Raw genomic sequence first — 26,374 nt, forward strand, 5'->3', positions numbered from 1 at the left:
TGTGGGCATGCTCCCGGGAGGGAGAGCATGCAAAATAAATATTTATTAACATTTGAAGCTTTATGTACACTTTTAAAAGCAAATGCACAAATGGAGGAATTACAAAAATTAACCTCAAGTCCTTTCCCGCAATGTATAAATGAACATTAAAGATCAGTAGGGCCATCACCATCAGAATAAATGTCTAAAAGAATACAATTACTTTAAATGCCATTCTGATACTTTCCTTATAGCTACAACTCCAAAGAATACTAGGACGCCAAATATATCCAGAACACCGTGTTTTTACCTTACCCTAACTTATTAAATATACAAATATGTTTCCGTCTTTTTGTCCAGCAAGCAAATGAGAATCTGTACCTGACCATTTAACGAAAGACCAGTTCTGGTCAGAGATGGGTGGAAGAAGAGCAGTACAATGACCGAGAAGTAAGTCCCAAATGGCAATTGTTCCAGAAGTCAATACCGCTGCTGCGAAATGATCCTTCACATCACCTTCCAGGAACCTAACATGAAGAAGAAAAGAAACGATTCAAACCATATTATATACTACAGGCCTGGTGCACGAAATTTGTGCATAGGTAGAGTCCCTAGGCCTGGCTGGCTATCAGGCCTGATCTGTGGGATCTGTGGCAAAACTGGTGGGGCAATTGGGGGACCCCTGCTGGCACCCACCTTGGCCGGCCTGGTTCCACATGCTCGCTGGCCCTGTCCCCTGCTGCCTCCCTCTGCGGGGTGACCAGTGGGGTGACCGGGGAGCCCCCGCTGGCAACTGCCTTGGCTATCCTGGGGCCTGCGGGCTGGGGGCAGCTCCTGCATTGGGTGTCTTCCCCCTGGTGGTCAGTGCGCACCATAGCAACCCATTGTTCTGTTGTTCGGTCGATTGGCTTTTATTATATAGGATATTTATATATATGTTTTTTAAAGAGGCCAAAACCATCCTCCCCAAAGCAACAAGAACAAAAATACCTGGAAATAGGAATGCTTCTCTTTGCAGTATGGGACACGAACACCTGTGCAGTCCCCGCCTATCTCTTGATGCATCTTGTACCCCGTGCACCCTAGCTCACTGTGGCCAAACTCAGTCTCCTCAGTGTCTTCGCACTTGCTTTCTCTCCCCTTGGCAGGCTCTAAGCCCAGTCCTTAGCATGACTGGGCTTTTGTTATTACTCAAGCTGCTGCTTCTGCAGAAAGGTCATACCTAATCCCTGTCTATCCACCCACACTGTATCACATGACCTGTTTCTGTCTTCACAGCACTTGTCACAATGTGAGAGCATCCTATTTTCACATTTGGTGGGTATCTTTGCCACAAGAGTGTAATCATAAGGCAGAAGTCAGGTTGTCTTTTTAAGATGGGGCTCTACAGTCAGCTACCTGGCTCTGAATTCTAACAAAGCAAGAGCTGTGCGACTCTGGGCAAATTATTTAACTTCAGCAGTAAAATGGGGACATGGTGATTATTGTGAGGTTTCATGAAACAGCTGAAAGCACAGTCCTAACCCTCAGGAAGTGCTTAATGAAAATTCGTGTTGTCTCACTGCCATATCACCAGCACCGTGCAGAGTGCCACCCATAAACAGATCTTTTCACAGTCAATAGTTCAATATTAGCCCTGGTCAGTGTGGCTCGGCTGGTTGGGTGTCGTCCATTGCACTGAAAGGTTGCTGGTTTAATTCCTGGTTAGGGCACATGCCTGGGCTATGGGCTTGATCCCCAGTGAGGGGTGTACAGGAGGCAACCAGCTAATGTTTCTCTCCCTCTCCCTCCCCCTCTCTCAAAAAACTCTCCACAAAAAAACCTTAAAAAAAAACCTAGTTAAATATTTACTAATAGATCAATATTAGCTGCCTACATGGTGGAGGCTCAGATTTTGAAGTAAAGATGTCTTCCTAAAGTACATTTAAAACTTTTCTTAATGGAAAGAACATAAATTAGAAATCTCCTGTAGAGAATATTAATTACTCTGTATTTAAAATGTTTTCATTATGGGATAACACAGGGCTTAAATACACATAAAATACTTATCCAACGCCATGCTGGTGGGATCAGTATACAGGGAACCTGAGGCTTGACCCAGATCTACTCAACATTCTACTTCATTTTTAAAAAAAATTGATTTATAGAGAGAGGAAGGGAGGAGGTGGGGGGTGGGGGAGAGAAACACTGATGTGAGAGAGAAACCTCAATCGGTTGCCTTCTGCATGCGTCCTGACTGGGGATTGAATCCAATACTTGAGTATGTGCCCTGACTGGGAATTGAACCCGCCACCTTTTGGTGTATGGGATGACACTCCAACCAACTGAGCCACTCGGCCAAGGCTGAACACTATACTTCTTAACATTCTTTACCTTGATCTATATATAGTGTTTCATGTTTCCTTTCATCTAAATGACACAAAAACATCTGGTTTCTGTATGTGCACAGGTGCCTTTCAAAGGTCACACTCATTGCCCAGCAGTTGCACACTTGCCTCCCAGCCTGCCCTTGAGGAAGACAGTAGAGCATCACACCCACGCTCCGGGCCGTCTTGGGGTTGATCGCAATGAGCTGGAACACCGGGCTTCCCGACGGCTCCCTCTCTTTGGCACAAGGATGACTCAGAACAACAAAAAGGAGCCCCTGATTTAGAAGAAAAATTAATAACCAAAGAAATCATTAGAACTATGGTGAGAAAAAGAAAGAACTGGCAGAGACAAAACGAAAGACTCACAGGAAAGATCAACAGACTCGTCAGGCTCCCAGCCATTCCCAGCGTGAATCGGGCGAATGCACCGCCCTCCACCTCAGACACGGCTCACACCCCAGGCGCCCATTTGAGAAAGAGGGCAAATAAACACATGATGGGAGGCCTCAAACTAGAAATGCTCATTTGTCAGAACACATTTTCCCATAAAAACAATCATAAGTGGCAACTAGAGTTAAGGCCAGCCTATAACAGTTTATTCATTTGTATTTATAGAGTGCGAGTGACCAAAAAATACACCATGACCCATGGTCGTTTCTGTGGGAAAATGTGTCACAAACCTCTCCCATCTTTAAAATTACATGTTTTTCTTTTTTTTTTTAATCCTCACCCAAGGATACGTTTTTACTGATTTGAGAGAGAGAGGAAGGGAGGAAGGGAGAGAAGGCGGGAGGGAGGAAGAGAAACATTGATTGGTTGCCTCAAATACACACCCTGACCGGGAATTGAAATCGCAGCATTTTGGTGTATGGGATGATGCTCCAATAAACTGAGCCACTGGCCAGGGCAAAAATTACATGTTCTATTAACATTATTGTGTGTGAAGATACTTGTCACACACATATGTATACATGTCTATATGTATGCTACATGTTGAAAATAATTATCTTTGGGGGTAAAATAGGAAAAATTAATTATTGGGCCATTTTACCCATTTCTACTTTATACCTTCCCAGAATGACTACATTAAAAAATTTTTTTAAGTTGATTTTAAATAGAGGAAGGGAGAGAAAGAGAAACATCAATATGAGAGAGAAACATCGATCAGTTACCTTCTGCACACTCCCCAACTGGAGATCAAACCTGCAACCTGGTTATGTGCCCTGACCGGGAATCGAACCTGTGACCTTTTAGTGTATGGAATGACGCTCCAGCCAACTGAGCCACGTGGCCAGGGCCAGAGTAACTGAATTTTTATAATGAGAATGCATTACCTTTATAATTAGATAACAACTGAGAGTTAAAAAAAAAAGAAGTTAAATGCCATACACCTAACTAGGGTCAGGCAAACTATGGCCCACAGGTAAAATCTGGCTCAAGGCATATGGGGAAGTTTTATTGTCCAAAATGTTTTATTGGAATGTAGCCACACCCATTTCTCCTGTCATCTCTGGGTGATTTTGTGCGATAGTGGCAGAGCAGGTAGCTACAGCAGAGACCATGTGGCCTGCAAAGTTAAAACATTCACTGTCTGTCCCCTTAAAGACATGTTTGCCAATTTCTGCACTCAGGTATAAATTATGATTTCTGGGGGTTGGCTTCATGAGGAACTCTTACTATTTTTTTCCATTTCTGTTCTCAATGTTTTAAAATGAAATAGGTATTAATGTTGTAATACCAAAGATAAATGCTTAGTAGATAAATTTAATAATTCCAGAGACGAATTCAACCCTCTTATTTTAGGATGAATAATAATAAGCCTCAAGACCATGTGACAGATTTCCTAAGACCACAAAACTTTTGCATCCATGTCCACAGATGCTGCTGGGCTAGGGAGAGATGCACCCTTTGCGTTCAGAGCCTCCCCGTGCTGAGGCCCGCAGGGTTGCCCCTGGGGCTGGGCAAGTGAGTCTCCATACAGCACCCAGCTGGCTGCTTCTGTCTCTGCTTATGGCTCAACAGCGCACACATGCATGAGCAGTGACCCTTGACCCTGGGACAACTACCTCCAACCTGTTCAGATGCCAAAACCAGATTGTAAGCCAACTGTATTAACATAATGGCTAAGAGGCTGTGGTTCGTTTCTATATGAGAACACTAAAGTCTAAGAGAAAAGCATGTCTATGACCATTTAATCATCCTTCCTCAGGATATACATTCACATCATAAATCATTTATGGCAGTGGTTCGCAACCTTGGCTGCACATTAGAATCACCTGGGAATCTTTTTAAAATCCTGATTTCTGGGCCTCATCCTCTGGAAATTCTGTTTCTTTGTTACTAATGTTGTGGCCCCACCCCATAACAAAGAAACAGAATTTCCGGAGAATGAGGCCCAGAAATCAGGATTTTAAAAAGATTCCCCCAGGTGATTAATGTGCAGCCAAGGTTGAAAACCACTGATTTATGGCAATGTGGTTGGGAGCCAATTCTGTTAATAGGATAATATTTCTCAGTATAAATTCACAGCCAGAAATTAATGTTTGCCCTTAAGTCATACAGCCAGAAAATTCACCAAGCAATCGTACTGTACCAACACTTATTTTCATCCATTTCAAGAAAGAACAAACACTGCTGTCCAATTTTGAAAAAAACAGGCAACAAGGAGGGCCAGTCAATTACTGCTCACTAAGTTATTGCAGTCACTCAGTGATTCCAAGAGTAGCACTCAGAACAGACACAGAATGGTCCCGGCTGATTGGCACTTACCATTTCAGAATAGGCTTTGTGACAGACGGAGGCTTGGTAGGAGTCACCAATGTGCATCTTTTTCAGGAGCTGACCAGTTTTTAAATTCCTTAGACACCAAAAATAGGTAAGCTGATAACACTCTTCCAGGAAACTGGTTTTCACATCAAACTCTCTTATTTATCACAGCATCCGTTAGGAGGGGACCAAGAACAAACTAAGGGACACAGGACCTTTGTTTCGTTTAATCACAGCCTGAGCTAAATATGGAACTATAGTTTAATTTGGTCAATGGTTTTTTGTTTTTGTTGTTGTTTATCCACTGCCAAGGATATTTCTTCCCATTGATTTTTTAGAGTGGAAGGGAGCGAAGATGGGAGGGGATGAGAGAGAGAAAACATCAATTGGTTGTCTCCCACACATGTCCAGAACCGGGCCAGGGATCGAACCTGCAACCCAGGTACATGGTTTTTTTTGTTTGTTTGTTTTTTACTGTACAGCCCCCTTCAGTGCTCACAGCCCAAGGGTAAGGAGACTGGGCAATGGTTTGAGGCTGCAACTTCCTCTGGCATGGGTCCACTATCAGACAGGTACATGTTCTTGACGGGGAATTGAACCTGTGACCTTTCGGTGTGCAGGCTGTTGTTATAACCACTTTGCCACACCTGCCAGGGATAGCCAATGGTTTAATTTGATAGTTTAGCCCTCTGCTATGCCACTAGGGAGAAATCTCTCCAAATTCAAGGAGAAAGGGTTTCAATGATCTCATTTTACTTGGTATTAAAATTAGGCACATGGTATAGCTCTAATCATTATGATTTTGTCACAATTTTTGTTATACCTAAATTTTCCATGGAGGACAATGGTCAGGAAACCAAATCTGGTTAGGCAAGAGATGACACCTGAAAGAGACATATAATTTTGTCTCTATAATCTGCTTATTCCAGAGCCAGCCCCAGATAATGGAGAAAGAAGGAAAGACTGAGCTGCAGTGAAAAATGGAAAAAAAGGTGAAAGGAGAGAAGAGGCTAAATGTAAAAGAAAAAAGAAAGTTTGCTGGAACCACTCCTGAGCTTGAGGATTTGTGACATTAACAACTGTTCTATCATGTGACTCTGCCGATGAAACCCTTTCAGTTGGCTCCCATTAACCACGGATAAAGTCCAAGTAATTTTTCATGGTACTTACAGTCCTCACGAAGCCAGCCCCGTAGCACTGTTACTCACACTGCTCCTGTGCCCGACAGCTCACTATCTGTTCAGCATGTATGCATGTTCCCAGCTCTCTGCTTTTGTTCAAGTTATCCCTCCGAATGCCCTCATTACTGGCTAACCTCCTCCCTGTGTTGACCAACACCCATCCATTTCTTATGGCCCAGATTATGTCCCACCTTCTCCCAGCAGCATGAGCTCAGTTTAGACTCTCTCACTCCTCCCTGTCTGCACCAGTCCACAGAAGTCTCCTCACCTCCAATTCCATATAGTACTGTCCTCATGCCTTATTTTTAATGTAATATATACTGTAAAAGGATAGAATGCAATCATTCAACACATACTTCTGAACTTCTATGGCCCAGGTACTGTATACGAAACTAAAGACAGGAAGCTAAATTCTCATGTAGGTATGCCAGGTTTTCCTCATACAAGGGACACCAGAGCAGGTGCATCCCTTACAGAGGTTAGTGCATGTTCTGCAGATAGTAACTGCTCTCTCCCAAATCCCAAAGCTCTATTATTGTGACACTAGGAACTGTGAAGCAATCTTATTTACCTACTAGGTTTTAGGGGCCTTGGGGCCAGGATTCATATTTACATCCCTCACAGAGAAGTAGAGACTCAAATATCTATTAAATAAGTGAAAGATGGTTCTCAGTTAATGTAGTTTGACCAAGATTTAATATTTAAAGCTTCAGCAGTAGTTTTAAAACAGGCCACTGAGCCCTGGCTGGTGTGGCTCAGTTGGCTGGGAGTCATCCCCTGCACCAAAAGGTTGCTGGTTCGATTCCTGGCCAGGGCACATGCCTACAGTGTGGGGCCTCATTCCCAGTAGGGTTGTGTTCAGCATGTTTCTCTCTCACATCGATGTTTCTCTCTCTCCCTTTCTCCCCCTCTCCTTTCTTCTCTCTCTAAAATCAATAAAAACAGAAAAAATTATTAAAAAACACACCACTTGAACCTGGAGTATAACATGAATTGCTTTAGGCACCCAACAAATAAGGAGTCCCACAGGAAAGGTGAACAACTACTATATGTACATGGATAGGGTGTCCCCCGAAAAGGTATATGCATACTTTGAATAATTATAAAGGCAGTGTTTATTGAAATACATTTCGTTTTAAAAATTGACCTATCAGCTGTTAAAGTGTATATACCTTTTTTTAAAGAAATATTTTTATTGATTTCAGAGAAGAAGGGAGAGGGAGAGAGAAATAGAAACATCAATGATGAGAGAGAATCACCGACCAGCTGCCTCCTGCACGCTCCCCCCGCCCCCCCAGGGACCAAGCCCACAACCCAGACACGTGCCCCTGATCAGAATTGAACCCAGGACCCTTCAGTCCACAGGCCGACGCTCTATCCACTGAGCCAAATCAGCCATGGCAAAGTGTATATACTTTTTTGAGGGACATCTTATAGTTATAGAGAGCCCAAAGGTAAAAGATTGGTTCTGATAGACAGCGTGAGCCATACTTCTTTGAGTAGCTACCCTAAGCAAACAGCTAAGACAGGCACTAAGAACGGATATAGGATGTGGCACTATCTTCAAGGACTTCCATAATACAAAGCAGCACACGCTAAATTAAAAATCAGGGCCCAGGCATTCAGACAGGGAAATGCCAATGAGGGCTGAGGTGATATGACAGAACTCAAGGCAACTGTGGGGGAAGGCACCCCTTAATTAGGACTCAAACTTACTCTTAGTATAGAGGTCCCTCCCCAATCCCAAATTCTGTTGTGATCCATTACATATGAGATGCTAAAAGACAACTATTAGCAAAAGGGGGGAAACGAGGGATGGGAAGAAAAAAGGGAGCCAAGTGTATGGAGCACTGAAGAGGGAATTTTTGTAGTACAGCCTGGGAAATGGAAGCTGAAGGAAAGCAAACATGGGCCCCACAAAAGGTTTTCTTTCTGGGGCAGAGGGGAGAGGGCTGGGAGTAAGAGTGTTTATAAAATAACAGCATAAAAGATGATCTGGAGGTTGAATATTGGTTCATGGCAATTACTAGATTAAATTAATAGTCTCAGAGCTACATAATGAAGGTCTGGACTATAGAAATAGCAGAAAGAATAGAAAGAGAACTTTGGTAAAGAACACTGTCCTCCAATAAGACCTGAGACCTGAGGGAAGTGCCCAAGTGGGAGCCTGCTGCTCTAGGTGGCAGCAATGTGAGAACAGGCTCCTGGCGGGGTAGAACACGGTCCCCTTTCAGGGCTCCCTGGGGAGGAGGGCAGGGCTTCTCTCAGGGGCCATGCTTTTCTAAGTTACTCCCAGAAGGTTAGCAATGGGCAGTGCAGAAGAGGTAGGTAATAGTGACATTCATATCATAACTTTCTCTTTTCAAGACCCATTCTGGCCCCAAGGAAACAGTTAATGGAAAAGCTTCTGAGAAAAAAAAATCATTATTCTCCTAATATAAATTAACCCTGCAAGTACTGATGGCCAGGCATGGTTCTCCCTGTGGTCAGGAAAGAGAGGTGGCTGGGGACTCCTTGAGTTCAGTTTCCCTATCACAAAGTTACTAATTTGGATCCTGTAATGAACCATTTTTTATGTACCTAGTAATTCTGGATTATATTCTAGGCATCACGAATGACACTTCACATAAACTCTGGATTCTCTTAGGTTTCCCTGAAGAGTATTAATTCTGGTCCCCCACTCCCCCCACCCAGTAACCTGTTAACTTGGCTAACCTCAAATTCCAGTTGCTTTAAAACCTAGTTCAGTTCTTTATGCCTTACCCAGGCTTCCCTGAGTCTGCCCCACATACGTGTCATTTAAAAGGTCAGCCAGTAGAGATTATAGCAAGAGTTAGGGCTCTTCTCTGGCTCTCTGCTTTTGGGATTTCTCTGCCTCACTTTCACACTGAACCAGCAGGACAGCAGGTTTTCTTTTTATTAAATGTATTTGGGAGCCCTGGCCGGTTTTCTCAGTGGTTAGAGCGTCGGCCCTCAGACCGAAGGGCTGAGGTTTCGATTCCAGGTCAAGGGCATGTACCTGGATTGCAGAATTTATCCCTGGCCCAGTCGGGGCACGTGCAGGGGCAACCAATCAATGTGTCTCTCAGATTGATGTTTCTCTCTCTCTCTCTCTCCCACCTCCCTTCCTTCCACTCTCTCTTAAAAAAGAAAAATGGAAAAAATATTCTTGGGTTAGGATTAGCAACAAAAAGAATGCATTGGGGAGACACTGGTTTACAAAATTATAAATGTTTCAGGTGTACAATTCTACAACACATCAGAAGGTTTATATCAAGCTTTTGGCCACTCAGTGGTGGAGTGGAGCCTGCCCTCTACTAAAAGCCATAAGAACCGGAAACTTGTCCAGTGACATTTCCTGTCTCTAAGGGTCAAACCCCATCCAGTATCTTTATTCTTTTTCTCACTCTCCAGTGTCTTCAGTTAGTTGATTTTTATATTTATTCCAGAGTTTATAGTCACTTGAAGTAGGAGAGTTGGTCTGGTAGAAGCCACTCAAGCACTAACCAGAAGCAGAAACAATCATATGTTTTTGCCAATAAAATTTCATTCATTGATAGTCTACTCAGACTGATACTTTTCACAATGTCTGAATTAATATGATGTTCTTATTAAGTATCTAGCATCTGACAGTAAAGAAACAAAAACTATCATATTTACGACCTCTTATTTCATCTTAATGACCCTGTGAAATTAGAGGTGTATCCTTATATTACAGAAGAGAAAACTGAGGATCTTGAGGGAAAACTTACCAAATAACAATGTTGTTCATTATAGTGGTACCAAGCAGAGCTTCCTGTGTCCCTTGAACCTCAGCAAAAGTTAGTACCGTCTCTTCGGGAGGCATCAAAAACTGTTTTTCTTCACTTCTGCATTTAAAATAGTATTAAAACCCAGCACTTTGTAGCAAAGCACTTTCTAAGCAGCCCTTCTACATATTATTGAAGTCTGTACAATAAACTTTAACCCAATACCAGAAAAAAGATCCAATCAGAAAACATGTATATGCTAAACTTTCTACAACATGTATTACTTCTAATTATCTACCTGGATATACTGCGAGCACCACAAACTCATCATATCCAACTAAATTCACCAGCTCTCTCTTTAAACTTTGCGTTTCTTTCTGCATTCCTATCTCAATGAATGGTACCATCACCCAGGTGGCCAGCCCAGAAACCTGGACATTTTCCTTGTCTCCCTCCTTTCTATCTCCTCCATCACCACGTCCTAATGATTTTATCATCTCACCTATCCCAAATCTGTCTGCTTCTCCCCATCTCCACTAACACTTTCCTAATTTAGGCAAATAATTGTCTCTTATCTAGATTACTGCAGCAGTTTATAAAAAGATATACCGTCTATTACTAGAAAAGACAGATTAATAATCACAATAAAGTATATAAAGGAGTATACAACAGACACAGAGGACACTAAGAGCCTCGTTTTCAGCGTGTTGAATCCGAGGGAACCCCAGATGTCTAATGAAGAAGCATGCAGGTCTAGAGGTCAAGAAAGAGCTCAGAGCTGGAAATGTATGTTCAGAAGTAGTCAGAAGCTGGACAGTAACTGAAGCCATGAAAACCAAGTGTGTGGAGCAAGAGAAGGGTCTAGAATCTTGAGGTACCTGGAATATTTAAGGGGCACACAGAGATTTCAAAGAAGACAAAAGGAACAAACAACATTTGCTGAGCCTCTCCACGGCACTGGCTTCCTCCCTGCACGTCCGCGTCCACCCTTCTAACTGCTCTACGTTCCAGTGTTGAGCAGAACCTGCGATACCACGCCCACACACAGAAAGACAAGATGCTGGGGATCCAACTTTCTCTGAAACCCGGGGATGAAATCATTCTTTATCTAATGGTTAAATCAGCTGGTGCTTTTCTTACCCTCCTTCTGCAAATGTCATGATCTCTACTTGCTGATCACAGAGGGTCCTGCTGCTGCTGACTAGCCTCCTCTTTGTCAGGCCAAGCACAGCGTGTATATTTCCAGTCCTCAGGAGCACCTGCTTTTCACATCCACCATCAGAGGAACAAAGTAATGCCCTAAGCCAAATATAAAAAGAAATGCAGAGAAGTCAGAGGTTTTTTTTTTTTTAAATAAGATTTAAAAATTGATTTTATAGAGAGAGGGAGAGGGAGAGAAACATCCACTGGCTGCTTCCCTTCTGTCCGACGGGTTCAGCGTGAAAGTGAGGCAGAGAAATCCCAAAAGTAGAGAGCCAGAAAAGAGCCCTAAACTCTTGCTATAATCTCTGCCTAATTATCTGGTTGACCTTTTAAATGACATGTATGTGGGGCAGACTCAGGGAAGCCCAGGTTTTGGATCAAGGCCGAAACCTGGGCACTTGCCCTGACCAAGAATCGAACCTACAGCCTTTCAGTGCCTGGGACGCTTAACCAACTGAGCCACACTGGCCAGTGCAGGAATAAGTCTTTAATAGTAAAGGACTAGGTTCAAATTTTAAAAGGAAACTTAAGTGCGGGATCAAGTGAAAGATAAAGGAAAAGAAAACTTCTGGAGAACTACGCACCTGATTTCTCTGATTTCCAAATTCCCCAAGGCCACACACACAAGGTTACACACATCAGGCATGGGAACTATCTGTAACACTGGAACCTAAATAAAATAAGAGCCAAAATGATGTTTGGTTGTTTCATTTTTAATCAATCTAAATTTTCCAAAATTTGTTGCATCTGTTTTCATTCTTACTATACCAGGATAGTTTCCAACATTTGGAAATGTGAGAAGGTTCGGCAAATACCCTTTTTTTATTAGTCGTAAATCCAAATAAGCTACATGCATAACAGTGTTTACTGCAGCATTTATTCACGCAGCTTATGCTCCTACCAACAGGGGAACAGTTAAGTAAATTCTGGCATTTGAGCCAATACAACCATTAAAATAAATTTATTCACTGAACAAATATTTATTTATTGAGCACAAGCACAGAGCAAGAAGCTGTGGATATACTAGAGAACAAGAATGAAATCTGCTAAGAGAGGAGATTAGATCTTCAAGGTTCTCACAAAAGGAAAAAAAAAAGGTAATTATGCAAAGTGATGGATGTGTTCCATCACTTAACTGTGGGATTCCTTTCCCAATGTATACACGTATCAAATGATCACTGAGTACACTTTAGACATATTACAAGTTTATTTGTCAATTATACCTGAATAAATCTGGAAATATAAATAAAATTCTACATAGATAAGTATGAAGGAGAAATGTTTATATGCTAAATGAGAAAAAGCAGTTTAAAAATTGTAAGCCACTAGGAGTGCACCAGGTGGACAAGTATGAAGGTGGACAGGACCTGGAAGAAAACACATGCGGAAAAGCAGCAGGAACGATGCTTTCATGAAGGGTAAGATCGGTGGGCGTCAGCACGCTTAGAAGTCAGAACAGATGGAAACGCCAAGCTGCTTCATCAGCTCGAGATAAAGACCCACCTGTGAACGTGCGGTAAATAAAGCTAATGAAACACAATGTGAACTGCAGACTAGATGGCAGGGACATGGTGCTCACTGCACAATTTTTCTGTTATGTTTGAAATTCTCCTAATAAAGCTTATCTCTCTGTTCTGTTTTGCAGTCATAGACCCCCCACTCCTCCTTTGGTAAGCTGCTGATCCATTATCATGCAAATAACGGCAAAGATTTCTTTTAGACTTGGACTCACCTCTGCAAAGTGCCAGGAATACATTTTTTCCCACTGCCCAGTATCCAGAGGTTTCCAAAGAGAAACTGCATATTCACAAGCAGTTATGATACACGGCTCTTTGACACCAGCTATTTCCCACCACATGGCACTCACATCTACGGAACAGGAACCTGAAGGATTCTAACCAGAATGGCAATAATGTTATGCTAAAGGGATACTTGGGGTCTGTTTTATGAAAAAAAATATGAAAAGTGATGCATGACAAGGATTAATTAAATACCAAGTAAGTGTAATGAAAGTTTTATGCAGGTCAAAATAGAGCATGGTGGGTCTTACAGGTAACTAAAAAAAATTGCCCATACACCTTCATCTCATGATGTAATTTAAAAGTATAGTTCCACCCTGGCTGGGTGGCTCACTTGGTTGGAGCATAGTCCCATACACCTAAAGATTGCAGGTTGGATTCCAGGTCAGGGCACAGTCCTAGGTTACGGGTTCAATCTCCGTTTGGGGCGCATATAGGAGGCAACCAATGGATGTTTCTCTCTTTCTTCCTCTCTCAAAAAACACACAAACAAAAAAACCTAAAGAAATAAAAAATAAAAGAATAGACTACTCCAGAATAGAATACATTCAAATTTAACCACAAAAGATAGCCCATAAGAACTTACCCACTTAGAAATTAAACATCCTGATGAACCACTCATGGGTTGAAATAACACACTATTTCTAAATGAACAGCAAGGAGAGCACTAGGCATCCAAACATACAGCATGGGGGGAAGGGGGAGGGAGAACAAACATGCAGCATGTGGCCAAAGCAAGATTTCCCCAAAAAAGTATAATCAATCATAAATGTATTTATTAAAAAAGCAGAAAGGCCCTAATCGGTTTGGCTCAGTGGATAGAGCGTCGGCCTGCGGACTAAAGGGTCCCAGGTTCGATTCCGGTCAAGGGCATGTACCTTGGTTGGGGCACATCCCCAGTAGGGAGTGTGCAGGAGGCAGCTGATCCATGTTTCTCTCTCATCGATGTTTCTGACTCTCTATCCCTCTCCCTTCCTCTCTGTAAAAAATCAATAAAATATATTTTTAAAAAAGCAGAAAGATAAAGTAAGCAAGCAGCTCAAGAAAGTAAAAGAACAATGAAAGGACCACAATGAAAAACAGTAGGAAGGAGTTATTAAGGGTAAAAACAAAAGTAAATGAAATAGGAAATGAAAACTTCAACTATCAATACAACCAAAAACTAATTTTCTACAAGACCAACAGAATGGACAAATCTCTTAAATCTGATGTAGGAAAAAAATATTTTTTAGAAATGGGGGCTTTTACTTGAAGACACAATGAAACGGCTGATTCCTGAAGAAACTAAATTATTAAAATTGATTGAAGAATAGCTTTGAAATGACACAGGTATTACTATGTATCTTTTATTGAAAAGGAATCTGGAGCTCAGAGGCTAAATGATTTGTACAAGGTTACAAAGCCAGTAATTGGCAAACAGTTTATGTGGATTTTAAACTCTTTCTTCTGTACCAGTTGTTCTCAACTGGGGGCAATTTGGCAACACTCCTTGGGGAACACTCGACAATGTCTGCAGACATTTTTGGTTGTTGCAACTAGGGAGGGGGTGCTGCTGGCTCTATCTGGTAGAGGCCGAGGCTGCTGCTGAACATCCTACAATGCACAGGCCACCCAACCTCTCCCAGCAAAGAATTATCCAGCCCCTAACGTCAGCAACGCTGACATTGAGAAACCGTACTCTACACCGTGAATACAAAGGTAACTAAGTCACAGGTCCAGTCTAATTCTCAGGATTTACTAAAACGTCATTAACAGAATATTGTTTTTTTTAATGCAATGATCAGTTTAAGAAAACATTTATTGAATTTAGAGAGAGAGAGAGAGAAAGGGGGAGGGGGGGAGAGGGAGAGAGAGAGAGAGAGAGAGAGAGAGAGAGAGAGAAATCAACTTTGTTGTTCCACTTATTTTATGGATTTACTGGTTGCTTCTTGAGCCCTGACAGGGGACGGAACCTGCAAACTTGGCATATCAGGATGACACTCTAACCAACTGGCCAGGGCTCATTAACAGAATATTGTAATTTACATTTTTTAGAACCACATACATCACACAGCATATAAAGATTAACCATTCACTACATCACAATCAAGAACTGCTACCCATTTTCTGATATATCACCTTAAGTGCTTCTTCTAGAAACATTAGATGATTTGGGTAGGAGAGTCACAAATGACTCCTCTTTCTTTCTCTCCCTCTGTTAATGCCTGATTTTTTATTTAAATAAGTTGAGTTACTGAGCTTAAGTTTTTTGGCAATAGCTTGACATACAAACTTCTTCAGATGATCTCAAAATATAAATATAGGTGAATACTGTGAAAAACAAAGAACTTAAATCTGTTTTTCTGAATCCTTTTTACCAAATTTATTTAATAGTATTAAGTTAAGAATGAAAAGCTATTGCCTGGCCGGTGTGGCTCAGTGGTTGAGTGTGTCGACCTGTGAACCAGGAGATCATGGTTCAATTCCTGGTCAGGGCACATCACATGCCTGGGTTTCGGGCTCAGTTCCCGGTGGGGGGCAGTGCAGGAGGCAGCCAATTAATGATTCTCTCTTATCATTGATGTTTCTCTCTCTCTTCCTCTCTGAAATCAATAAAAATGTATTTTTAAAAATGAAAAGCTATCTAATAAAATTCTCCATTTTCCTATTCATCACATTTTTTTTACATGTAAGACAAAGACACGTTAGAAGGTAACAGTGTTCTGACCTTTAACTTTGAAACCAACTGTAGGTGGCCTGGGTTTAAGCTGTCACAAGCAGGAACGTCTGCTAATTCAGTCTGTAGAAACAAAAGTCACACCATTAATCTACACTTTACGTATGCCATCTGCTGCATCATTCACTCATCAAAATGCCTACTTCTTATGGCAAACTGCTTCACTGATGACAAAGCCAATATTAAACACATTTTTCAATTAACTTTAATTTCCCCAGAATGAACTTAAAGTTTACAATGATGTCCTATCAAGGAAACATATCAAAACATTCTTAAACACCGAGGAGCCAATGTGTACAGAAGTCACTGAAGTGCGTCATTCCTTCAGAGAAAATGTCACAAAGGAAGCAGATTGTACCTGTTCGATGGAATGTTCCCCTGAGTCAAGGCATTTGCTTCCACAGGGTGGACTTTCTTTGGAAGGGAATGACTCAGTGGGGAAAGGTGTTGCTTGGGGACCAGAATCGTAGGCACCGCCAGGCTGTCCCTTCCTTCCTGTCACACGCAGGCTGCCATCTAATTTTGGTTGGCTGGTGCAACTGTGGCATTGCTTACTGTCACTGGCTTTCCCAGGAGAAAGCTGGGGTGAAGAGCAAGTTAGCTCAACAACCTCTGCAGACACTTTGTCACAGTGTGTCGGGGAGCCAAGAGCTGGAGTAGTGCCTAAGACGGGGAAAGCGGGGGAGCACACATCTGCTGTCGGTCGGCCACTACCATCTGGTGTAACAGTATTTACAGGAGTGAAGAGTAATGCGGGCGAGGAAAAGCCCTTCTGCCCAGGCTGGCTTTTTAGCTCTGTCATTTCAGGAGGTGCTTTTCCTGGTAGAACAATCAGTTCCTCTTCCAAGCCCTCCATTTCCATGTGGATTTGCTTAGGAGTCAGTTCCTCCGAAACAAGATAATTTCTCTCTTTCAGATGCCTCTCTCCATACACGTTTGATCCGAAAGGCTCAATCAGCTTTTCTGAGCAGAACTTCAGTTTTTCAAGCTTAAGAGATCCAAAGTCTTCATCAGGTAACTGAAAGTCTGTGATTTTGAGAAAAGGCGACAGTTGCTTTAAACTTAGCATTTCATTCTTATGAGACGGAGCACTGGAAGCATTACCGCCCAAAGCTAAATAGGTGTTATTAATGGAAGAAAAGGAGTCCTCTTTTTGGCAGTGACCTTCCTTCCCTAAAATAGAAAGGAACAATAATAACAAATACCCAACAAGAGACATTAACCCCCAACAAAGAGTGCACTTCTGAACTCCAACAGGATGTAACAGGTTCATCACTTTCCTCCTCCATGACCCTGAAACCTCAGTGAACAGTTCAAAAATCAGCCACAGGTTCGTGGTTAACTAGCAGCTCTTCTTGTGCAGTCGCCCAAACAGGTGCTGACAGCATTAGTTGGGGGAAGACAGGGGTCTAGTCCCATCTCAGCCACTGATTTCCTGTGCTACTTTGGGCAAGTCAATGCACTTCATATTCCCTGGCCCCTCAGAAAGGAAATGGACTAAGAATCTCTAAAGCCCTTTCTGCTCTAAAACTATGATTCCAACAAACTACCAGAATACAGTCTACAAAATGCTGGCTTTTCTCACTGAAGAAAACTTAGTCCCCCTTTCAAGCAAAGAGTTATTTACTACTAGAGGCCCGGTGCACATTAGTGCACTGGGGCAGGCGGGCGGCGGGGGGGTCCGCCTGCCACAGAGGCAGTAGAGGCTCCCACCACCACCTCTGCGCTTGCCAGCCAGAAGCTGGGCTTGCTCCTCCTTAGCATTGCCTCGGAGGCAGGAGAGGCTCCTGCCACAGCCTCTGCGCTCACCAGCTGTGAGCCGGCTTCTGGCTGAGCAGCGCTCCCTGGTGGTCAGTGCACGTCATAGCAACCGGTCATTCTGCCACTCAGTCGATTTGCTTATTAGGGTTTTATTATATAGGATTCTTAGAGACTGGAATTCTTCTATACCATTCAAAATGCATCTGAATCCATCACCTAATAATGAATAAATAAATGCTAGTACATATATATACAATGGATTATTCAGCCATAAAAAAAGAATGAAGTACTGATACATGCTAGAACATGGATGTATCTTGAAAGCAAGGTGAAAGCAGCCGGACATAAAAGATCACACATTGTATAATACATTGACATGAAATAAGTAAACCCATATAGAATAGATTGATGGTTGCCAAGGGCTGGATGAGAAGAAATGAAGATTAAATGCTTAGTGGGTACAGAGTTTCCATGTCAGGTGATAAAAATGTTTTGGAACTAGGTAGGGATCACGGTTGCATGTTGTAAATGTACTAAATGTCACTGAATTATTATTCATATGTGAAGGTCACCTAAAAAAATTTTTTTAAATGTAGCTGCAGGTTACTAAAATAGCAGATTATGTCAACATATAGAAAAGAAAGTTTCTAGTTTATTCTTATATTGCCCTACTTTCTATTCCTTTGTATTCTTATTGACTTAGAAGATGATACATCATAATGACTCTTATTTTTAACTAGAGGCCCGGTGCACGAATTCAATCGGGGCCGCAGGAGGTTGGCTGTGGAAGCACACTGACCACCAGGGGGCAGCTCCTGTGTTTAGCGTCTGACCCCTGGTAGTCAGTGAGCATCATGGCGATGGGTCGTTCAGTCGCTTAGGTTTTTGTATATATAGATTAATTATAGCGCACAGACCAGGGCCTGAGTCCAAGGACATAGAGAAAGCAGGTTTTATTTTTGTAAATAAGTGTTATTGGAATATGGTCACATTTACATGTTGTCTGTGGCTATTTTTGCACTTTACTTGAGTAGCTCTAATAGAGCACAATTTTCTACATGGCCCTGTATAGAAAGTTTGCTGACCTCTAATACAGAAGCAGAGTGAACTATCCAGTTTTCATGCTCAGTTTATCAGATATGACTTCCAAGTAAATGAATAAATATTCACTTGCTAGCTTCCAAAATCTTGTATCCCACAGAGCTCAGAGAGATTATATTGGCTATTTTACTCAAAAAAGTTGCTCAGATTTGATTGTATTTTATTCCACAATCATTCCTGTGAGAGTCTGACACATATTTCATTTTACTTCAGAAACACTTCCTATATTAGTTATATTTCTACCCTTGGATAAAGACTATGTTGTACCTGAATACTAATTTTAGGTAAACTTCCAATATATTTTCCCTCTCAGTGTCAACATTTCCAACCAGAATAGTGACCTCTAGCATCACATGGCCAGGTCTGAACCCCAGTTCTGTCACTTTAATTAACTAAAGCACTTTAATCTCCTTATGCCTTAGTTTCATCTGTAAGGCGAGGATAAAAACAGATCCTACCTCCTGTGATGATTGAATTAGTGTCTGTATGACATTTAGAAAGCGCCAGGCACACAGTAAGCTTTAGAGACCATCGTCATCACCATCCTCAACCACACCTTGATTTACCTTGAACTCCCCTCTTACCATGAATAACTGCTTTTTCATTCTGATCTTTGTCCTTGGACCTATTAACACCTGATGCGCCAGAAGTGGGCAAAAGTAGTTCATGGTGATGTAATGTAGGGGTGGGGACTGACTTTCTTTTCCCTCTGTGTCTTCTACCAGATGACTGTGTAACCGAAGTCCTAGAAAAATCATCCGTGGTGTGCCCAGTGGGAGAGCTGACTTCAGTTAATGAGAGAAGTCTCTGAAAAGGACTTCTTGAACTTGCTTTTTCTGTGCACCTGTCATACACCCTAAATTCATCTTGGTTAGTTTCTTCATTGGAAAATTTTAAAATTTTAGTAGCTTTCTTTTTATTATTTTTAATGCCTTTCTTTTTGACACCCAAGTGACTTTGAATTACAGCCTCCACGGCTGCTTTCCTCTGGCAATTTGACATATGTCGCGTTGTTCTTACATGATATTCTGCAGGAAAAAGGCCTTCGAGCACGGTGCAAGAATGTGCTTGATTTTCTGCAGAAACAGGAGAGATTATTTCTGGGCCAAGACTTTTACACTGACTCAGAACCTCACTTTCCTGAAAATGTTCATTTCTACCATCAAGAGCACTACTGGGAGATTCTGAAGACTTCTCTGTGTGATCTTGTTCTTTTAAGCTTTGGTTTTCATTTGCTGATAAGCTATAAGTGAATTCATTTACAGAATATGCATTATCAGCCTCTAAGTCAAGACTTCTAGGCAGCTGGCCACTTGGACCTACAGTTTTATTTACCTCTGGGTTACCTGTAAAGACAGTCATTTTTTTGTCCTGTGCCTCTAAGTTGACAGGTGAGGTAGGGCTAATGTTTTTTAAGCCATGAGGAATACGTTCACAGTTCCTTTTAGAAGGCTGATGTTGGAGGGGCTGACCACTACTGCTGTCTGATGGAGTATGCAAAGGAGGTGGGGACACCCTGGGGAGATGATTCCCTCCTGAAAGAGCATCCACACTGCTTTGTGGTTTGGCCTTTGGTGGAATTAAAACACTCCCTCCATTAGTTTCTGTAACTGGTGCTTGAGAATCTGGAAGGTCAGAATGAGGACTTGGAAAGTTAGTTCTTATTTTAGCTACAGGTGTCTCAGGATTTTCTCTATTGATTTCTTCTTGTTCCTTGAGTTTTTTTCTAGACAGCATAAGTGGATCAGGGTCAAAGAAAGATTCCCTCTCTTGTGAAATGAATGTTCTCTTCTGTTGCTTCTTTCTTCTCCCTGGAAGCTTACTCTGCCTTTTCTCACCATCAGGGCCACTGACACTGTAGGCAAAATCCTCTTGTATATCATCTGTTCTCTGCATGTGTAATCCTTCCACTGGGCCATGTCCAGCGTTGGAGGACTCAGGCTCAACGTCTCCATTTTCTTCATTGAGACAGGTGTTAATTTGTAATGCATCACAAGAAGATACTTTAGTTTTAGGTTCTAAGGAGAAAAATTTATATAATTAATATTTTCCTTTTAAAATGAAACCAGAAATTCTACATTTATTTTTAAATATTACATATAAATACTGTATTACTTAAAAATATTATATTTACTTAGTAGTTAATGTATTTCACTCAAGCAAAACAAAGTTCAAGTTTTTCATAATCTAATCATAATAATTTTAAATAAATGTAAACAAATAGAATTGTGCTAGAATGTCTTTTAAACTAAAAGATTATCTATTTTTATTGAAGTCATTTTTTTTTAATAATATGTTTTTATTGATTTCAGAGAGGAAGGGGGAGGGAGAGAAAGATAGAAACATCAATGATGAGAGAGAATCATTGATTGGCTGCCTCTTGTACACTCCCTACTGGCGGTCAAAACCGCAAACCAGGCATGTGCCCTTGACGAGAATCAAACCCGGGACCCTTCAGTCCACAGCCTGACGCTCTATCCACTGAGCCAAACCAGCTAGGGCTGAAGTCATTTTTTTTCTTATTTTTTTGCAGCTTTACTGAGGTACAACTGATGAAAACTATATAAATTTAAGGTGTACATGTGATATTTTGATATATGTATACATTGCAAAGTGTTACCATAATCAAGTTAATTAACATATCCATCAATTCATATAGTTACAATATCTTTGTGTATGTTGAGGACACTTAAGATCAGTTCTCTTAGCAAATTTCAAGTACACAGTATACATGCAGGATTAACTATTATCACCATGCTGTATATTAGATCTCTAGAATTTATTCATTCTGTGTAACTGAAACTCTACCCTTTGACCAATATCTCCCCATATCTCACTTAATATTTTATTTCATGTTTGGTTTTTTTGGGGCTCAAGTAATTTTTAAAAAATACATTTTTATTAATTTTAGAGACAGAGAGGAAGGGAGGAGGGGAGAGAGAGACAAATATTGATACGAGAGAAACATCAATCCGTTGCATCCTGTATGTGCCCTTGCCTGGGAATCAAATCTGCAATCTGTGCATGTGTCTTGTCCGGGGTGGAACCAGTGACCTTTTGGTGCACGGGACAATGCTCAAGCAACTGAGCCACACCAGCCAGGGCTCAAGTAATTTTAATACCTCATTCCTATTTCAATAGCCTCCAATTTTATGATTATAAATGACCTAAGTATTAACATGAGAAATGACCATTGTTTTTTTAGTATATTTTTATTGATGTCAGAGAGGAAGGGAGAGGGAGAAAGAGGAACATCAATGACAAGAGAGAATCATTGATCGGCTGCTTCCTGCATGCTCCCTACTGGGGATCAAGCCTGCAACCCAGGCATGTGCCCTTGACTGGAATCGAACCTGGGACCCTTCAGTCAGTAGGCCAACGCTCTAGACACTGAGCCAAACCAGCTAGGGCATGGCCATTGTTTTTTAGAGTACTTCCAGCCAGACACATTTCTCTGTACATATGTAGAAATTTAATTTTAAAATCTTTCCAGCCCAACTGGCGTGGCTCAGTGGTTGAGCATCGACCTATGAACCAAGAAGTCACGATTCGATTCCCAGTCAGGGCACGTGTGCAGGTTGTGGGCTCAATCCCCAGTGTGGGGCGTGCAGGAGGCAGCCTATCAATGATTCTCTCTTGTCATTGATGTTTCTTACTCTTTCTCCCTCTCCCTTCCTCTCTGAAATCAATAAAAATATATTTTAAAAAATCTTTCCAATAACTAAGCAATAAGTATAATTACTAAAAGTTGAGAGGGAAAAAGAGCACTAAATAAACAACTCAACTGAAAGCATAGTTTATCATTCACAGAATGAGAGAAAATATTTACAAATCATGCATCTAATAAGGGTCGAATAGCTACAGTATGAGGACACTTAAAACCCCAGAATTAAAAAACAAATAACCTAACTAAAATATTGGCAAAGGACTTGAATAGACATTTCTCTAAAGAAGATAGACAAATGGCCTCTAAGCACGTGGAAATATGCTCAACATCATTAGTCACCGAGAAATGCAGATTAAAACCATAATTAGATACCACTTCACATCCACCAGGATGGTTATAATTTTAAAATGGCAAATTAAAAGTACTGGTGAGGATGTGGAGAAATTTGAATCCTTACCCACATTGTAGTGGGATACAAAATGGTGTAGCTGCTATAGGAAAGTCTGGCAATTCCTCAAAAAGTTAAACATAGCCCTGGCTGGTTAGCTTAGTTGGTTAGAGCACTGTGCTGATAAGCCAAGATTGCAGGTTGAATCCTCAGTCAGGGCACATACAATAAATCAATCAAAGAATGCATAAGTGGAACAACAAATCCATGTTTTTCTCTCTTCTCTCTCTAAAAATCAATTTTAAAAAAGTTAAATGTGGAATTACCATATGACCCAGCAATTCCATGCCTAGGCATATATTGAAAATAATTGGATACAAATATCTACACAAATGTTTGTACATGAATGTTCATGGTAGCTTAATAGCCCAAATTCATACTAGCCAAAAAGCAGAAACAACCCAAATGTCCATCAATTGATGAATGGATATACAAATGATGGTACATCGCCCTGGCTGGTTTGGATCAACTGTTAGAGCTTTGGCCCGTAGACTAAAGGGTCATGGGATCAATTCCAGTCAAGGGCACGTACCTTGGTTGCAAGCTTGATCCCTGGCCCTAGTCGGGGCACATGTCTCTCTCACATCAATGTTTCTCTCTCCCTGCCTCTCCCCCTCCCTTTTACTCTCTCTAAAAATCAATGGGGAAATAATATCCTCGGGTGAGGATTAACAAATGATGGCACACCTATACAATGAAACATTATTCAGCTGCAAAAGGGAATGGGTAATGATGCATGCCTGGATGTATGTACGTCTGGGTGGATGACCACTGAAAACACTATGCTAAGTAAAAGAAGCCAGTCCCAAAGGCCACATATTGTATGACTGCAGTTATATGAATTGTCCAGAAAAGGTTAATCCACAGAAACAGAAAGTAGATTCGTGGTCACCAGGGGTTAGGAGTGGGATGGGTAAGGGGTTTATTTTGGGGAGTGGTGAAAATGTTCTAGAAATAGTGATGATGGTTGCATGCTCCTGTAACTATATAGAAAGAACCACCCAATTGTACACTTTAAAGAGTCCATTGCATCCTCATGAGGAAAAGAACCACAGCCAAATACCCCTGGAAAATGAATAATAAAGCAAGCATAAGTGAGTGGGCTAGCTTTACCTGAGTGGTTCAGCTGTGGTGAAACTTCTGGCTGGAGCAAAGAATCTTGTTCTTTCACTGTTTTCTTAATAAAATTCTTAACCTTCTCAGCTCTTTGGGCCCGCTAGAGAAAGCAAAAGCAGCTCAAGGAACAAATTTAAGGGAAAATAATTTTTTTTAAACCTTCAGTATTATGAAGAATTGTTTATAGTTTGTACTACAATACCTCAATTTGAGAGAATAAGATTCACTTACCTGAAGACGGGCCAGCGTCTTGCTATATTCTCTTTTCAAGAATGCTAATTTTTCCTTCAACTGAAAGAAGAAAAACACCAGACAATTCTGAGCAGTGGAAAGAGAAGGGGTACAGTGCCTACCGGACATGAGTGCCGTGCTCAGCTGGTCCCTCAGCCAGAGGCAGTGGAGGGCACAAACCCACATCACTCTCACTTCTCACAAAGCAACAAGCCCTCTGCTGTCTCAGAACCTTTGCACAGACTATTGTTCTCACCGGCAGCATTTCCTCCCCAACTCACTTTGCTGATTCCTACTGATTCCGCAAGCCTCAGCTTAGATTTTTATTTCCCTGGAACAGACTTCTAGGCTCTTTTCAATCCAGGTAGACAGTCCACTTCTCCCCTGTGCTTTCTTTATCATGGTATTTATTACTCTGTTATCTGTTTACTTCTCTGTTTCCCCCAGCTCCCATTCTCACTGTGAGATCCTCCGAAGTAGTAAGACCTGTCACCCTCGCCCTGACTGGTTTGGCTCAGTGGATAGAGCATCGTCTCAGGCTCAATTCTGATCAAGGGCACGTACCTCTCAGTTGCAGGCCTGATCCCCGGCCCCACCTAGGGTGCGTACAGGAGGCAACCATTTGATATGTCTCTCTCACATCGATGTTTCTCTCTGTCTTTCCCCCTCCTTCCTACTTGCTCTAAAAATCAATGGAAAAAATATCCTCAGGTGAGGATTAACAATAACAAAAAAGAGCTGTCACCCTCAGTGAAAATGGAATCTCTTATTTGTCAATTATTGGTCCAGGTATCTCTACCATCTGGAGACAATCGCTGTATCAGTTCCTAAGGGTATCAGCTATTGTTCCAGGTGCTAGACATACAGTGTGGTCAAGCTTACATAAGGTGAATGATAATAAAGAAGAAAACAAATAAACATGACAGGTTTATAGGTCTGGCCTTATTTATTCCGTAATCAAACCCAGGTAAACAGGGAGGCATGAGAGCTCCTGAGTTATGGGAATGGACTACTTTATGGTAGAGAGGGTGGCCAGAGATCGTTTCTAAGGACCATTTGAACCTGGACCTGAGTAGGAAGGAGCTGGCAAGGGAAGCTCAGAGGGAAAGCTGTTTGTCTAAAATCACACAGTTTAAATGGTATGTAATTCAAACCCATGCAGTCCAGCTCTCCAGTTTGTGCTCTTAAATCTGTGCCAGGCTGCTTCTTACATCGTCCTATTAGTCACCAGGCTTATCAATTATCTGGGAATTATCTTGACTTGTAAATGCCCTTCTCACCCCCACTGGAAAGTAGGCTGGGCCTGGCTGGTGTGGCTCCGTTGGTTGGGGCGTCACCATACACCAAACAGTGACGGGTTCAATTCCCTGTCACGGCAGATACCCAAGTTGCAGGTTCCATCCCCGGGTGTGTGTGGGAGGCAACTGATCACTGTTTCTCTCTCTCTCTCCCTCTCTCCCTCTTCCTTCCTCTCTCTGAAATTAAAAAGAAAAGAAAAAGAAAGTAGGCCGGGATAAGAGGACTGCTGAGTTAAAGTGAATGGAGAGCGCAGCACAAAGCTTGGCACAGCCAGCACAGGATACATTCTAGCTAATATCAGCCTAGGTTCAGAGGGCTGGAGCAACACTGTTACTGTTGCAGAAGCAAAAGCAGGAACCGCCTGTCTCAGCAGAGTAATAGCTAAAGATGGCACTTCCATTCTGCAGAATACTATACAAAGCCTAAAAAAATCGGCTCAATAAACATGTACTAACATGGATGTCAAACATGGAGAAGGAAAGCGGAAGCTGCAGAACCATCCTGACTGTACCTGCATGAACACTCTCCTCTCCAAAAAATAACCCCACTTCTTGGTGGGTAGAGACTACAAGTGCGCCCCTCCGCACCCACCAACCTAAGGCTGGGTGGGTGGGCGAAGCTAGGGCTGAGAGTGTGGGGGCGGAGGGAGGGTGTCGATGGGGACTTTAGCTTTAGTTACAGTTTTACATTTTGTATTTATGCATTCGTGCTGCAAAAAATAAAAAAAGTGTCTTTAAATGCCACCAGGCGAGCACAGCGCTCTTCCACACTTTCACTCCCCGGGCAGCGCGAGTCCGAAGAGCGCAGGCTACAGGCCAGCGCGCCGCGTCGCCGGGACTCAGCGGCCGGCAATCCCGGGGAAGGGGACAGAGTTCCGAGTCGCCCTTCCCGCACCCCCGCACCTTTTCCTTCTCCTCAAAACTGAGGGGCTTCCCAGAAGGTTCTTCCATCGGGCCGGCGAACGAACGGGAAGAGCAGCCGTCGCCGGC

The 26,374-nt window shown here is 42.0% G+C and overlaps 1 protein-coding gene across 2 annotated transcripts; it reads right to left on the reverse strand.

The window, feature by feature from the left end:
• PALB2 (partner and localizer of BRCA2) lies at nucleotides 1-26,365 on the reverse strand. Of its 2 annotated transcripts, XM_014530017.1 has the most exons (9): nucleotides 20,448-20,587; nucleotides 15,754-15,825; nucleotides 12,980-13,141; nucleotides 11,832-11,917; nucleotides 11,185-11,343; nucleotides 10,048-10,164; nucleotides 5,118-5,205; nucleotides 2,475-2,623; nucleotides 1-506 (listed from the first exon to the last, which is right to left on the reverse strand). In XM_014530017.1, exons 1-9 carry the CDS (start codon nucleotides 20,577-20,579, stop codon nucleotides 296-298), a joined length of 1,176 nt encoding a protein of 391 aa, XP_014385503.1. In that variant the 5' UTR covers nucleotides 20,580-20,587; the 3' UTR covers nucleotides 1-295. The 2 variants fall into 2 exon arrangements, with proteins under 2 accessions (XP_014385503.1, XP_014385504.1); XM_014530018.1 differs by lacking the exons at nucleotides 1-506; nucleotides 2,475-2,623; nucleotides 5,118-5,205; ... (2 more) ...; nucleotides 11,832-11,917; nucleotides 12,980-13,141 and adding exons at nucleotides 23,853-23,955; nucleotides 24,087-24,146; nucleotides 26,288-26,365 and having other exon boundaries at nucleotides 20,448-20,642.
• Nucleotides 26,366-26,374: the final 9 nt, after the last annotated feature.

Source organism: Myotis brandtii, unplaced genomic scaffold (genome assembly GCF_000412655.1).
Source record: "Myotis brandtii unplaced genomic scaffold, ASM41265v1 scaffold707, whole genome shotgun sequence".
In the NCBI taxonomy this organism is placed as follows: domain Eukaryota; kingdom Metazoa; phylum Chordata; class Mammalia; order Chiroptera; family Vespertilionidae; genus Myotis; species Myotis brandtii.